Below are 13,611 nucleotides of genomic sequence, written 5' to 3'. Positions count from 1 at the left end.
TTTGTTGGGCTAATGATGCCACTTGCATGCATTTAATTTCATACAATGTTTACTAAATACATTATTTTCTCAAAAGTGGGTCAATGAAAGCACAAGAGTTTATAAAAAGGGAAATATTTTATTAAAAGTACAAACCTTAACAGGTAACAATTGACCTCCAAAGACCCCCGTCCCCCATCCTTTTTCCCCTGACAAATGTTCTCCCCAATATGGGGTGAGAGAAATTCACAACAAATCAGTTGAGCCTTGATTTACAAAATACTCTCCTTGTCATAAATATGTACAATTTCTTTTCGGAAGTCCTGGAGAGTGAACATGGACTGAGACATGTACAAGAAAAAGAAAGAAAAACCCAGTGTCTTCCCCTGATGTAACCATGGAGGAGGAAGTAGTAAAATGAGCCCCTGTCATTATAAATAATGGGTCAACATTTTCAGTGAAGAACAGACAATGGTAGATCTTTTAAATCAACTACCAGATGGGGATTTTTGACAAATTGTAAATCACTAGCCAATACAGGAGGCATATGAAAAGAGTGTGATGATGAGGCAAACACATGTAAAACATATGGTTATTATAATGTCGCTGTTTGGTCAGGTGCAACAGCATAGCACATCAATTATGAAACTGTCAAGTTCAGCTCAGACATGTTGTTGCATTGTTGTGTCACTCTGTGGTATTAAAAGAAAACAGTGGTCCAGCGTAGAAGTGGTGAGTACGTCAGAAGTTTCACACTTTGAAGTATGTTTAGTGAGAAAGCAAATAGAAGGAAAAAGCCAGAACCTCACAAAGGATTTAGCGAATGTGCTTGTTACTTACTTTGAACCATAAAAAGTCCTGCTTCAGTCACAAATAAAATCAAAAAATGCACTGTAATATCTTTTTTTTTTAAGTGGATAGAAATATTGCACTTTCAAACAACATTTAGTTCCCAGCACTTAGTCCCTTTGTCAGAGGTACAAGACATCCTGTAGATTTGAGTTGGCCATACTACAGCTGGTAACTTGTCCCGTCAATCTTTAACAATAACTAGAATATGGCTTGAGCATGTTTCTAATACATTTCACTATGTACATTGCATTACCGTTACTATTGTTTCACCAGACTCAATATATGTTTCACAATCATAAAACTTTGACCTCTGCTGGAGGGTTGCCGTAGTCTTTTTTTTAAGTGTTTTGACTGCTGCCATGCAGTTAACCAAGTTACCTAGTCTGTAGTTATGCCATCACGACTAATAGTAATGCAGAATCGATTACAGTCAACGATCTCAAGCTACAGATTGGGATGAACAGAACCAAGTAGTGGGAGAGCTAGTAACCAATTCAAACACAAAACAAACAATTATAAATATACCATTCACACAAATGCATGGATGCATAAAGTCACACATGTGCACATGCAAGCACACACAACCCTAACACTTACCCACGGACATGAAGTATTTACATTTAAGGCACATGAAATCTATGTACAGGACAAATGAAAGAAACCAACACAGAGCATTTTACGGTTCAGTCCCTGTAGCCTTGGGTAGGCGGATGGCTTCCGCTACTTCTTTCTAAACGTTGGCAGCTTTTACTCTAACAGGTAATCAGAAATACAGTATAACACAGTAACACATGCTGTGAGCCAGAAATGGATCCTTCACACTCAAACAGGGCTGGGCAGTATATGGTATTATATTGATGTTGTGATATGAGACTAGAAATCGTCGTAGATTGTGGATATCGTAATATGTCTTTCCCTGCTTTTACTTTACAGTAAAGTGATGTCATTTTCTGACCTTAGCAGACTGCTGCTTCTTTAGCCACTTGGTCAGTATATCCACATTACTGATGAATATTTTTCAAAAATCTTATTGTGTAAATATTTTGTAAAAGCACTAATGGTCAACAAGAGTAATGTCAAAGTATTTGGTCAAAGATATTGTGATATTTTATTTTCTCCATATCGCCCAGCCCTCTACTAACAGAGTGATGATCCCGCCTGCTCTCAGAATAAAACTCTCTACAACATTGTTGATTGTCACGTCTTTGGTTCAAGACATCCTCACGCCATTCAACTCGGTGGTTTCCCCGAAGCTTCATTTGCGTGCATGCAGTTTTGATTCAAACAGAGCAGAAGTTAAATATTCTTCAGGAGAACGCCACTTTGTTATGTTTGACAAGAAGCACCACGCTGGTTCAGGCCTAATGTGAGGTTTTGCAGGTCTGTGGTGGTTCCAGTCCTGTCCCAGTCGACTACACGACGACGATGATCCTGGCGTTGGTACCTCCGGACATGGAACGAACAGGATTTATACAAAGTGATCAGTAGAAGTCAAAATCAGAACTCAAAGGTCAGTCAGTCAGTCTTAGGTGGAATTATATCAGTAGATTTCCTTTGCGTGCAAAAACAACTCAACCTAGCGCTGTCCACCAACCTGAGACAGAGAGAGATCAGTTAAGAAACATCCATCTGTACGTTTTCTACGCCCGCTTATCCGGCTCAGGGCTGCGAGGTGCTGCAGCATATCCCAGCATGCATTAGTCAAGAATCAGGGGAACAGCTCAAGCAGGTCAGGGCCTTATGTCAAACTAGAAATGTATTGTAAAAAGCAGAGCTAATAAACAGATGGATTCTGGACATCTGGGCCGGTAATATTGCCATTGCTAGAGCCCGGTTAATGTTCTCACCTGAAACCTGTTTACCGATCTGTCAATAATGTGATGAGGAGATACCAAAAGAATACTTTCAGGCCTCAGCAGGCGGCATAATCCACACCTCCTGGCTGCCATGAGCTACATGTGGCCATATCCTGGAGATCATTAGCATCAAAATAAGGCAGTTAAGGGATTTTACAGAACTCTCCACCACAAGAGTCTGCACGAGGAAACCCAACAGGCGTCTCACTGCACCCGCAGGCCTGTGCGTATTTTGCAGTCACTTTTTCCATTATTCAGTCTAATGTTAGCCTTGAGGGATTGAGAACAGGTTCTGTTTAGTAAAAATCCCAACCTGCCAACAAACAAGTCATAAGTTAAAAAAGCAACACAAAAAAGAAACATTCATTTGGCTTGGAGATCTTTGGATTGTTGTCTTCCTCTAGTGCAGCACAGTGGAGTCTCTCTTGGACTCTTCTCTTCAACTGCTTTCTGTTTCAGTCTACATGATCCATCGTGCTTCTCCGTTTGCAATCATATGGCCAGGCGCTGTGGTTCTGGTAAATATGGTTGTTGTTTAGGCCTCAGAGGCAGCCTGTGGTTTGAGTTGAGCTTTCTCCATGGCGGTACCATAAGGTAAAGATCTCTTGAAGAAGCCGAGCTACAAGAAGAAAGAAAGAAGAATGTTTTTAGGAAAAACTAAATTAGAAAGGAGCAAATTAGAATTGAGCAAATGTCTAATAAGTTGACAATATCTATTGTTTTCCAATCGTTGTTTACAGCAGCACTGACCTTGTATAGCACGTAGATGAGGAGAGCCAGAAGCAGTAAACCAGCAAGAATGGCCAGGATGATGATCCACAAAGGAACCGAGGTCTCTATATCTGGCTTATTCCACACCACTGGGGTCACCACCTGACGACAACAACACACTTTGTCAGTTTCTTTCCAAGTGTTCTTTGTTAAATGTAGTCCCTCTAAAAAAAAAAATCTCAAATACCTTTTTGTGTCCACTGGGAGCATGTCTGGGTAAGATGGCGTAAGGCATCTTCTCCACACTGTAACTGGCATGGCACTCCAGCACATAATGCTTGTAAGCTCTCTAAAAGTTCAGAAAATTTGATTAAAAATTAAAGCAATCCACAATTGATACACTAGGTGGCGACAGAGACTGTAGCCTTTTTCTGAGGAAAATCCTTCAGCATTCTTAATCCTCATAAACTGTGATACCAGATAATGAATTCAATACATGTATACATATGTTAAGTTTTAAAGCATGCAGGAGTGGTTAATAGTCTGTGTAGCTCCAATGTGGCATGCAGTTAGCAAAAAAGTGTAAACTTGTAGAAACTGTAATCTTGATCGTGTTAAAAAAAACTGTTGTCCCATTGGTTGAGGCAAACATGTGGGGCTGTCCAGACTGGCATCCTTAAAATCTGATCCAGAATCAATGCAAACAGATATGCGAGACTGACTACTGCAGCTATCTAGCTTTAACAGCTTCACATTTGAGATGTTAACTTTTTTTTTAGGATCCTTTGGGGAAAAAAATGGCTTCTAACTTCCTGCCAAAGCCTGACATGAGAGAATACACAGGCACCGGTGGGAACAGACTAATCTTTAGTGCACAGCCACTTCCTTTGCTATGCCTCCTGTCATCTGGTAGGAACACGTGCTAGTGTACATGTGTGGTGAGGTTTTCAGGGAAGGGTCATCGCTGACAAACCTCAGTGAAAGTCTCGGCCCAGATGCGGGAGCGCATTTTGAGGATAGCAGTAGTCCCCTTCTCCAGCAAACCCACGGTGCACTGGAGAGCCCAGCACTCCGTATTAGAGCAGGACTACGGAAACATACACAAAAGGAGTTAAGATGTTGATTGAATACTAAAGGAGTTTTGTTCGAGTCATTCGTGTGCATAATAAAGATATTTACACAGAACTTAACCAATAGGAACTAAATACAGGTGAAAGCCATACAGGCACAAGTGAAAACTGGTAGAACATATGTGGGAGGGACGAATAACGGCCACGTTCATGCTGCCGGTCACATAAATATAATAGAGAGCCCAATGTTATGATCACTATTCCACGCCTGCTTCAAATTAGATTGAAGGAATGTCACGAGGCTGTAAAAATGCAGCATGCACAGCTCTCAACCGCTAAAACCGGCACATTTTTCTTATGACTGTAGAATATACAATCTTAATTAGATCCCCATAAACCAGCTTGGCACATTTAACATTTCACTGTGTTTTAGAGGTGGTGCTGTAGCTAGACGGCCTCCAGATAGAGAGGTTTCGGGCGGATTTCCAGCGGGAGCACATTATTCTACTTATTAACTTATTATATCAAGTAGGGCAAACTCAGGAGAAGCAGAGAGTACTGCTTCCTTTAGGCTGAGTCTTATAACGACTTAATGAGGGTATTCAGACAGACAGGGAGCGTATCAGTCCACTTCCTCCCGGTAGACGGCAGTGCAGCTCCAGGCCACCGGGGCCACAAAGGGCTGTGGAAATGACCCAAGTGTGGACCGGTGCCAAAGATGCCTCAGACCCAAGACCCACACATCCTCCCTGGTGGGATTATGTGGTCAAGATCTGGAGCTCGGGGGCTTGGAGGCTGTTCCCACAGCTTCGTACAATAACTACACAGCTGCTGTTCACTGTTGCTACTGTATTTGGTAATAAATCAGTAAAGAATACAGAAAAAATGTTCATCATTAAAAAATAACCTTTATTTGCTAATACAGTTATACTTGTTAGTAAACATTAATGACAAAAGTAGGTTGCACACTTTCTAATAAACCATCCAGTTCCAAATGTTAACAAATTAATGTTGGTTCAGATCCTCTGTAGGTTTTCCCAAAAGCAGTTTATTAGAGGACTTTACCAAATAAATTTTTTTAAAGTCCTGCTGCAGGATGATTGCCTGACATAAATGATAAATGTATAACAACCTGGCAATCCCAATGTAGTAGTATTTTTCTTATAATTGATAAATAAGCACTTTAGCTACCATCAATAAAGACATTAGTTACCACATAAAACCGTTGGCACTGGTGGCGTATTAGAAAGCGGTGCCAAACATACTGTAACAGTTATGTTATGAGAGTACTACGGCATAATAAAAAATAATAATAAAATTAATCATGAAATGCCTTTCAATTATTAGTGCGCATAAAGACAGTAATGTGTTCTTTATGCATAGCTCAGCTCTTCAGAGACCAAGCAGGTCATTTTAAATGATCACACTATGACCTTGGTGAAAGCGTCATCCAGCCTGGCTAAACACTAACACACTTTGATTAACAGACACTTTGAACAGAAATGTCTCCTCTCGAGAGCTAAAAGAAGTGCAGACATGCAGGAAAGAGGAGAATGGGGTCCTTCATGCTGTGGTGTCATTGGACATGCTTGATAAACGAGCATGGTTAGAAGCGATAGGCCGCAGACAAAGACCTCTTTGGTAGAAGCAGGTATCGACAGACTGAGGCGGAGAGAAAGGCTACCTGCAGCTGGTTGGATCAATAGGGCCAGTGTGTGGGGGCTCGGGGCCTCAAAACACCCAGAGCCCAAAATTAGAGAGCAGTCTGTGTCGTAACCAGTGCATCACTGACATAAAGCCTCCCACGTCCCATCAGCCTCTCCGCCCCTCCACCACTACTAAAGACTCTTTAATGTTAATCACCACAACGGGACAAGCCTGTGCCCTCTGACCCCACCCTTTTAACGGCATCATAACCTAATTACCCAATCCCAGGAGACTCATGTAAGACGAGGGCCAGTGTCGCCAAACTAGATCCAGACCTGCACGCTTAACTTTGAGCCAGGGTTTGTGAAACCAGCAAGAGCAAGCTAGATTTTAGCCCAGCGTTGCCAACTCCACTGAAAGTCCTTGAAACGGTCCTTCAGGCCTCCTTCCAAAGGCATTCCCCCAAAATTGTAGTCAAGAACGTAAACAAGGAACATGGCTGCTGTTAGTGCTCACAGCTGTCCAGCTAGCAGCTTATGGAGGACTCCTGTGACGCAGAGAGTAAACGGACAAAGTGCACATGCTAACAAACTGACAACATTGACAGAGCATTTGATTTATTGATCGCTGTTGGGATTTAAAGATAATTTTAACAAATATAACCCCAAAAAACGTTTTGAAGAAGATTAACAGCCTGGTTTTAAGGCAAAAAACTATATTGTTAAAACCTTTTTTTAATCCAATGACGACACGTTCTGCTCTGCCAGCGACACGAACATAATTGTAACCACATAACCACATTAAACCCGTACCAGTGAACTCAAGGTCTTCATTTCCTTACTTTCAAGTCACCTATTAGATTAGACTTAACCTTTTGGCCTGACGATGCTCTCCGTGCATATAACCCGTTGTATTTATAGAAAGTGACAATTCCCACTTTAAGCATCTTACCAGATTAGTCAAATGAGCGAGCTGATTTCTGTGGACGTCCCTCCTCTCGACACGGTGCTCATGCGCCTTCAGGGCGATAGGCGGTTCTGTGGATGTATGCTGGAGCTAAAGGAGTAGAGAGAGCAAACCCACACAACACAACACCGATTAGGACAACACACCCTTTCTGTCAATATGAGACGTAATGTCAGCGTGACCCTGAGGTTTTCTGTCATTCATCAAAAGCATGTGAGCTCCACTCCACATTGATTCCCAGGGAAATACGTTGCACTTAGAAATTCACCGTTAACAGGGTGGGTGGGGGGGGGGGACATTAGAGCACACAGCTATGACAGATGACCACTCACAACCCAAGCTTTTAATGTAAACACAAACAGCAGCGCTGAAATTATTTGTCCAGCAAATCTCCCAAAGCTACAACTTGGTATCAGGGGGCGCGGTGCTGGATGTGACCTGCTGGGTGAGGTGGTTCATCAAGCTGTTCCGAGCACAGGGAAGAGCTGGGACTTCAAAGAGGTGGTGGGGTTAGTGTCCTGGGTGGGGCTAAAAAGCTGGGAGGAGGAAGTGGGTGTGGGCCAACCAGCGGGGATGGCACAACTGTTAATCATACAGCTGAGTGGGAACCAGTGGGAGATGTCTACTGTCTGATTTTGTCCTGATTTGACTCTGAGATACACTTACTTTGAGGCGGAGGTGGTTCATGTTTCTGTCGGCGGTGCAGTTGATGGGGCCTTCAATGGAGAACTCAAGAGGGTAAAGGAGAGTTTGACCCTGGACACTGAGGGGACAGCGCAGCTCAAGTAGGGTGTGGCTGATCCGACTGGGCCCGTTGTTCACCAGCTGGAGAAAGGAAATGAAAAAAGAAAACTTCAGTATGCAACATATTCGGGAACTTCAAAAGCAGCTTGATCGTTACATATTTTAGTAATAGCTGGGAGGTTGCAACACATTTTTCTTTCATATTTGACATATTTTCCTAATCTACAAATAGGTCACCTAAAGTGGAGCACTGTTAAATCTCATGAAGGTGGATCAGCACATCCTGAGAATAAATAAATCACACTGCGTGAACTGGAGGACATTTTCTTTGGCCTGGGATGTCGACTTTCTTTGTGAACAGTAGCATCTGCTTTCGGACCCAATCTGCTCAGCCCCGATGAGTCTGCACAGCTAACAACATGGCTGATTACCTCATAGACGTGTTCCACTGCAGGCCCAACGTCCTGCTCCACTTCGTGGTTTTTGGTCAACTTCCAGTTGGCCGGCGGGAAGAAGACCTTATCTGGTCGAGACACACTTAAAAAGAAAAGAAGGGATGTGAGAGAATGCATAGCAAGGCCCCAGAGACTTATTGAAATTCCTTTGAAGTTCAAATGAGGGAATCCTGACACTGAACTCACCCCTGTAGGATGACTTCAGCCTGAACAACCACCTCCAGCTTGTGAGGCACAACCTCACTGTGGGAATTATTCTCATTCTTACTGTGGAAACAGAGAGAGGAAAAAGACTGATTAGCAGATGTAATTCGAGAGCTGTGGAGATCAGCGCTGCTGAACCACCCGTTGGCGTCTCTGATGTATGTTGACAGCGAGTGTTACCTGCGAATCTGCAGCTCAAACTGAACCGTTTTGTGCGTGTCCTTCAGCCGTGGCACTGTGAAGCGCAGACCTGCCCACAGCTGCAAAGAGGAACATCCAACATATGAATCATCATTAGAAGGAAAAGTCGATCACAAAACGTGATATCGATCGCTGAAGAGCAAAACCTCCTATCTAAAAAGAGAACTTGCAGAATGCTATTTGTTAAGGATACCTACTACATAATACAACAACAAAAAATACACAAAGTGCAGATAGGAAGTTCCACCCACTTTTCATTTTGCCCATTGACATCTTCCATTACTACCTCAAAAGTAACAGAAGAGGTGCGCCTGTGTGAAGTTTTTACAGTCTATTTACAGCAGTGTTAAAGGATTTTAACCTGGAGAAAGTTTTCCATGTTTTTGTGTCAAAGTGACTAATCGGGACAACTTTTTTTGGAAACTGAGAACACAAAAACGCTGCAGCCACTTTACGCGCTCAGCAGATCGATCGGTACAGATCGGTACAGAAAAACATTTTAGTTCTCGATAGGGTCCTTTCCATAACTATGTCAGACACGATGCTGTTTGATAACAATCTGAGATCGGCAGTGGCAAAAAAGCCGTTGTGGACATACGTTACCGGTGAGAAAATGTCCCTTTGCTACTCCAACACAGACTGGCCAATCACAGCATAGCATTGGCGTTCAATAAACAAACAGCTTGAGGCACTGTTGCTCAATACTGGACCAATTAAAAACGATTGTCCTTATTATTCACCGAGACACGAGACACAAAAACCTGGAAAAATAGGATCCAGGTTCAATAATATTGATATTACCCTGCAAGGAGCCCCTTGCAGCCATTCCTCCCCTCTCTACTGTGCTCATCTCATTCATCTGATAAATTCTGTGATTTTCAGGCTCATATATCCAGCACACTGACTTTCAAAATGCGCCCTTTCTTTATCAATAACTTCAGATCCATTTGTTTTCCACACAAACTGGTACATTAGTCTCTCTGCATCTACCTTTTAATGAGCTACCGAACAGATCAATACAACCGGAGACCTTTACCGTAAGAACGAGTGAACAAATTCCAGGAGAAGTCTATTTCTTCTTCCAGTTAACCTTTCATTGACAGTTTTACTCTACAGACCTTTTAAAAAGCATGCCAGCATGTGACTCTTTCATTAAAAAGGGGAACATTACCCAGCGGGCAGCTGAGAGCACAGATTGGAGTCTGTTCTTCCTGTCACAACATTTACGAACACATTTTGACTTTTCCTGTGCTGTTCACACCCAACATGGTGATGGCGTTCAACGTTTTCCTACCAAGAGCAGGATACTATGATGTTTTGTCAACTAGGGTTGTCACAATATCAGATATTCGCAGCAAAAATATTTCTCGATAACAATATTATTGCAATATCAAGGTGTGGGGATTCCAGGTGCTGTATCATTCGCGAAATGATATAATCTGTGCATAATCATCAATACCAGTATATCGCGACACCCCCAGTGTCAACTGTTTACTGCAACACCTAAACGCTTAAACATATCAGTCATGGAGCGAACAAGGGAAAAAATACCGCCAAAAGACAATAATGTACATACACTGGTACCAGCCTTCATCGGGTTGCCCAAATCACAGCTGAGGTATCGGGTTTGGTTCTCCGTATCATAGGTGCAGGTAAGCTCGGTCAGGCTCTGTGAAATAAGAGGACAGAGGATGATGGGTCCGACCGCAACAAAGGAATATCATCAAGAAAAAGACCAGCAGCCGTGATCACGACCCAAAAAGTACATCAGTTGCTAGAAGTTGTGTGTTTTCTCTTTGCTTTGGATTCCTACTCACCTCATTGTTGCGGGCAATACCGCTATAGTCAGCATCAGGGGGCAGCAGCACATAGAGCTCTGCCTCGTACGCCCCTCCCTCACCCTCATTCTTGGCGTTGAAAGTCAAGGTCAGCGAGTTGTCGTCACCCAGGTACACTTCCTTCCTGTTCCTGAGGACCCAGACAGAGAAAAAGTGTATCACAAATAGGCTCGATGTTTAGAGTTAAAATAGTGTCAGGACTCCTTTGACAAATATATATGCAGGACTGGTAATTGTATAAATATTATATCAATATTGTGATATGAGACTAGATATGTCCTGGCCTAAGTGTTCTTTTGCTGGTTTGAACGTTACATTACAGTAAAATTATTTAATTTTTTAACCTCACTAGTGTGTTTTAGCATTTATATTATTTTCCTTTACCTACTTCATAATCAGTTACACATTACCCATAACAAATCTCATTGTGTGAATATTTTGTCAATGGTCAACCCTACAATATTGCAATATTGATATTCAGTTATTTGATGAGAAATATTGTGATATTCAATTTATTACATATCACCCAACCCTAACCATATATAGTAAGTTGTTTTACGCTGATGAGAACACAGTGAGTCTTTGTTTGCGTTTGCTGGCAGTAGAGTGGCCAATAAACTACTGCTGCTGCTGCTTTCATAAAACTAATACACATTCAGGCTTTGTGCTTGGCATATCTTCTTTTTTAAGAGCCATGCTACAAAAACCCCAACATTCAATCAATTCAACTCACACAGCCCCACCATTAAATGAAAACTTTTCCGATGTGGTAATAAAGTCATACATGCGAAAAGACTGTAAAATCACCTGCCCCTTCCTCTCTCTCTCTCCCTCATAGCCTACTCTCTCTCTCCCTCTCTCTCTCTCTTTCCCTCTCGCTTTCTCTCTACTTCTCTCCACAGTTAAGAACAATGAGAATTCCATTTGGAGGGCCACACAGACGCTTTTAATTACACCGCGCTCTCATAAAGCAGAGCACAAGAGCTCGAGAAAGAATATTCCTGGAACAGATCGTCTGCCTACAAGTCAACGTTAGTCTTACTCTCACTGGCATTGCACTTTTTAAACCAAACAAAGGTTCAAAATTAGAAAATGGCACAAAACCTTTAAGCTTCCCTGAGAGGTCGAACATGCTATGTGCTTTGGCAGCGGAAAAGAAGAAACAACATTGCAGGAATGACTTTATCAGAAATTCCACTAAATCACAGCCTTTCCCGTCAACCCCTCGTGATTCTATTTGGCGTTCTTAATTTATAACAGAGCCGACAAAAACATTGAGCTATTATTTTAAAATCGCACCAATCACACTTTCTGGAGTCGCACTTGGACGGAGCGCAGCACTCGCAGCAGGTTGTTCCACATGTGATGGATCAGCCATACATTCAAAGGAATGGAGGCAGATGGTAGATAAATATAAGAATGTAAAATTGAAATGACAGAGCAGAGAAGGGAGTATTGGGGAGGCTGTTTTTTTTTTGTGGGAAAAATGCTAACAGATTTCTTGAATCATAGTGTGGAAAGTATGGGTGACACAGCTGCCGTACTTTCCCTTTCATCTCTGCCGTCCGCCCCCCTCAACTGTCCGCATCGCACCTGTAGAGCAGAGCCGCTTCCTGTTTTCAGAGCACTATGTACTACTCTACTGCAACTCCGGGGCTATTAACAGTCCCTCTCCGGGATGCTAAACTAAACAAAGCAGCGGAACAACAAAAACAGCTGTATTTACACTTTAGCACTCAAATTCAACCCCCGTATGGAGGTGAAGAGTTCAGTGACCCTGTTCACAGTTTACCATTTATTATCCATCCCATTCTAATATGTTTCCAAAAATCCATATGCCATGGGATTGGTGGAAATATACTGTATGAAGAAATGAATAGACTCACCCGTGAACTTCCAGCTTCAAGTCAGGAACACATATGTTATCCTCTCCACAGTCCAACAGAATCTGAGCCTATAAGATGCACATTGTGGGGGTAATACAAGGGTTAATAGGGAATGCAGCCCATGATAATAATAATACAGTGGATCATGACTAAAACACACTTTTACATGTGAAGAGAATTAGGCGCACATGATAAATCAAACGTCTGTTAATGGGAGACAACAGGATGTGTGTAGCAAGATGCAACATGTGGTATGACTAATGCATTCCACAGCCCAACACACACCTGCACTGTAGTCCCCCTACTCTACATTACACCATCACTGCATCATCAGACAGTAGAAAGAAAAGTGGCTCTGTGAGGTCATGATAGGCACAGCCGCGCTCCCCTGAACCAGCTGCCCCGGCACACACATGCTTCCCGTTTGCGGCGCAAGAGAAGGAAATGATGAGTAGAGGAAGATCCAGCCCTAAGAGGCCGTGCCAGAGAAGATACTCTTGTGGCGCTTGAGCACAAAGCTGCCAGTCCCACATCACAGGCAGCACTATGTGGCAAACCACGCTTTCACCAAACGCTACGCCACCCAGCAAACCGCAGCCCTATAGTCTGATCATATGGAGAGGGAGGAGCCTTCATCCTGGAGAAATTTACTGAGACATTGGATATTTCTGTTGACCTGAAAAGCAGAAGTGGGGGTTGAGAGATTACAGTGCAGGGAAACACAAGAAAGGAACAGAAACACTGCTGGATAAGTGGCTGACCGCTGAACGTGTGGCAGGACAGCGGCAGGGAAAGCCCTGCGGGTTACCAAATTGCATCCCGCTGCGCATGTGACAGTGTGATGATCTTCATGACGATGAGGATAATAAATAGAAATAGAGGAGGAGATTAGAGAGAGGCAAACGCCCCCCTTGTCATTACACGATCCAGGGGCTCTAATTATGGACACCATGGTATCGACCAAGCTGACTTGGCCACATGTGCACCCTGGACCTGTATGTCTGTGTAGGGAGAGAAAAAGACGTTCGTAGGTCTATTGCTGTAGTTAAAGAACAACAACCTTGACCTCAGGCTGAGCATCGCGCAGTGAAATCAAAACACAAGTTTGGCAAAATGAGTGGAATCCAAATAATCAAATTCCCACTGATTTTGGTCAGATGTAACTATTTGAAGAACAATGAAACTCAAGGGAGAACCTTTTC

The 13,611-nt window shown here is 42.8% G+C and overlaps 1 protein-coding gene across 1 annotated transcript in view; it reads right to left on the bottom strand.

The window, feature by feature from the left end:
• Positions 1-98: 98 nt before the first annotated feature.
• itga5 (integrin, alpha 5 (fibronectin receptor, alpha polypeptide)) overlaps positions 99-13,611 on the bottom strand; it is a 35,347-nt gene continuing 21,834 nt past the window's right edge. Inside the window, exons 19-30 of the mRNA XM_056422031.1 lie at positions 12,410-12,477; positions 10,503-10,653; positions 10,262-10,354; positions 8,665-8,744; positions 8,467-8,547; positions 8,257-8,362; positions 7,748-7,906; positions 7,067-7,171; positions 4,372-4,485; positions 3,646-3,747; positions 3,438-3,560; positions 99-3,306 (exon numbers count right to left, since the gene is read on the bottom strand). Of these exons, the coding sequence (XP_056278006.1) occupies positions 3,223-3,306; positions 3,438-3,560; positions 3,646-3,747; positions 4,372-4,485; positions 7,067-7,171; positions 7,748-7,906; positions 8,257-8,362; positions 8,467-8,547; positions 8,665-8,744; positions 10,262-10,354; positions 10,503-10,653; positions 12,410-12,477 (1,266 nt within the window). The 3' untranslated portion in view covers positions 99-3,222. The remainder of the gene's footprint in view (positions 3,307-3,437; positions 3,561-3,645; positions 3,748-4,371; positions 4,486-7,066; positions 7,172-7,747; positions 7,907-8,256; positions 8,363-8,466; positions 8,548-8,664; positions 8,745-10,261; positions 10,355-10,502; positions 10,654-12,409; positions 12,478-13,611) is intronic.

The sequence above is a fragment of the Pseudoliparis swirei genome, chromosome 9 (genome assembly GCF_029220125.1).
Source record: "Pseudoliparis swirei isolate HS2019 ecotype Mariana Trench chromosome 9, NWPU_hadal_v1, whole genome shotgun sequence".
NCBI classification, from domain to species: domain Eukaryota; kingdom Metazoa; phylum Chordata; class Actinopteri; order Perciformes; family Liparidae; genus Pseudoliparis; species Pseudoliparis swirei.
The sequence above is the reverse complement of the archived record's forward strand: the minus strand, read 5'-3'. Positions and strand labels throughout refer to the sequence as shown.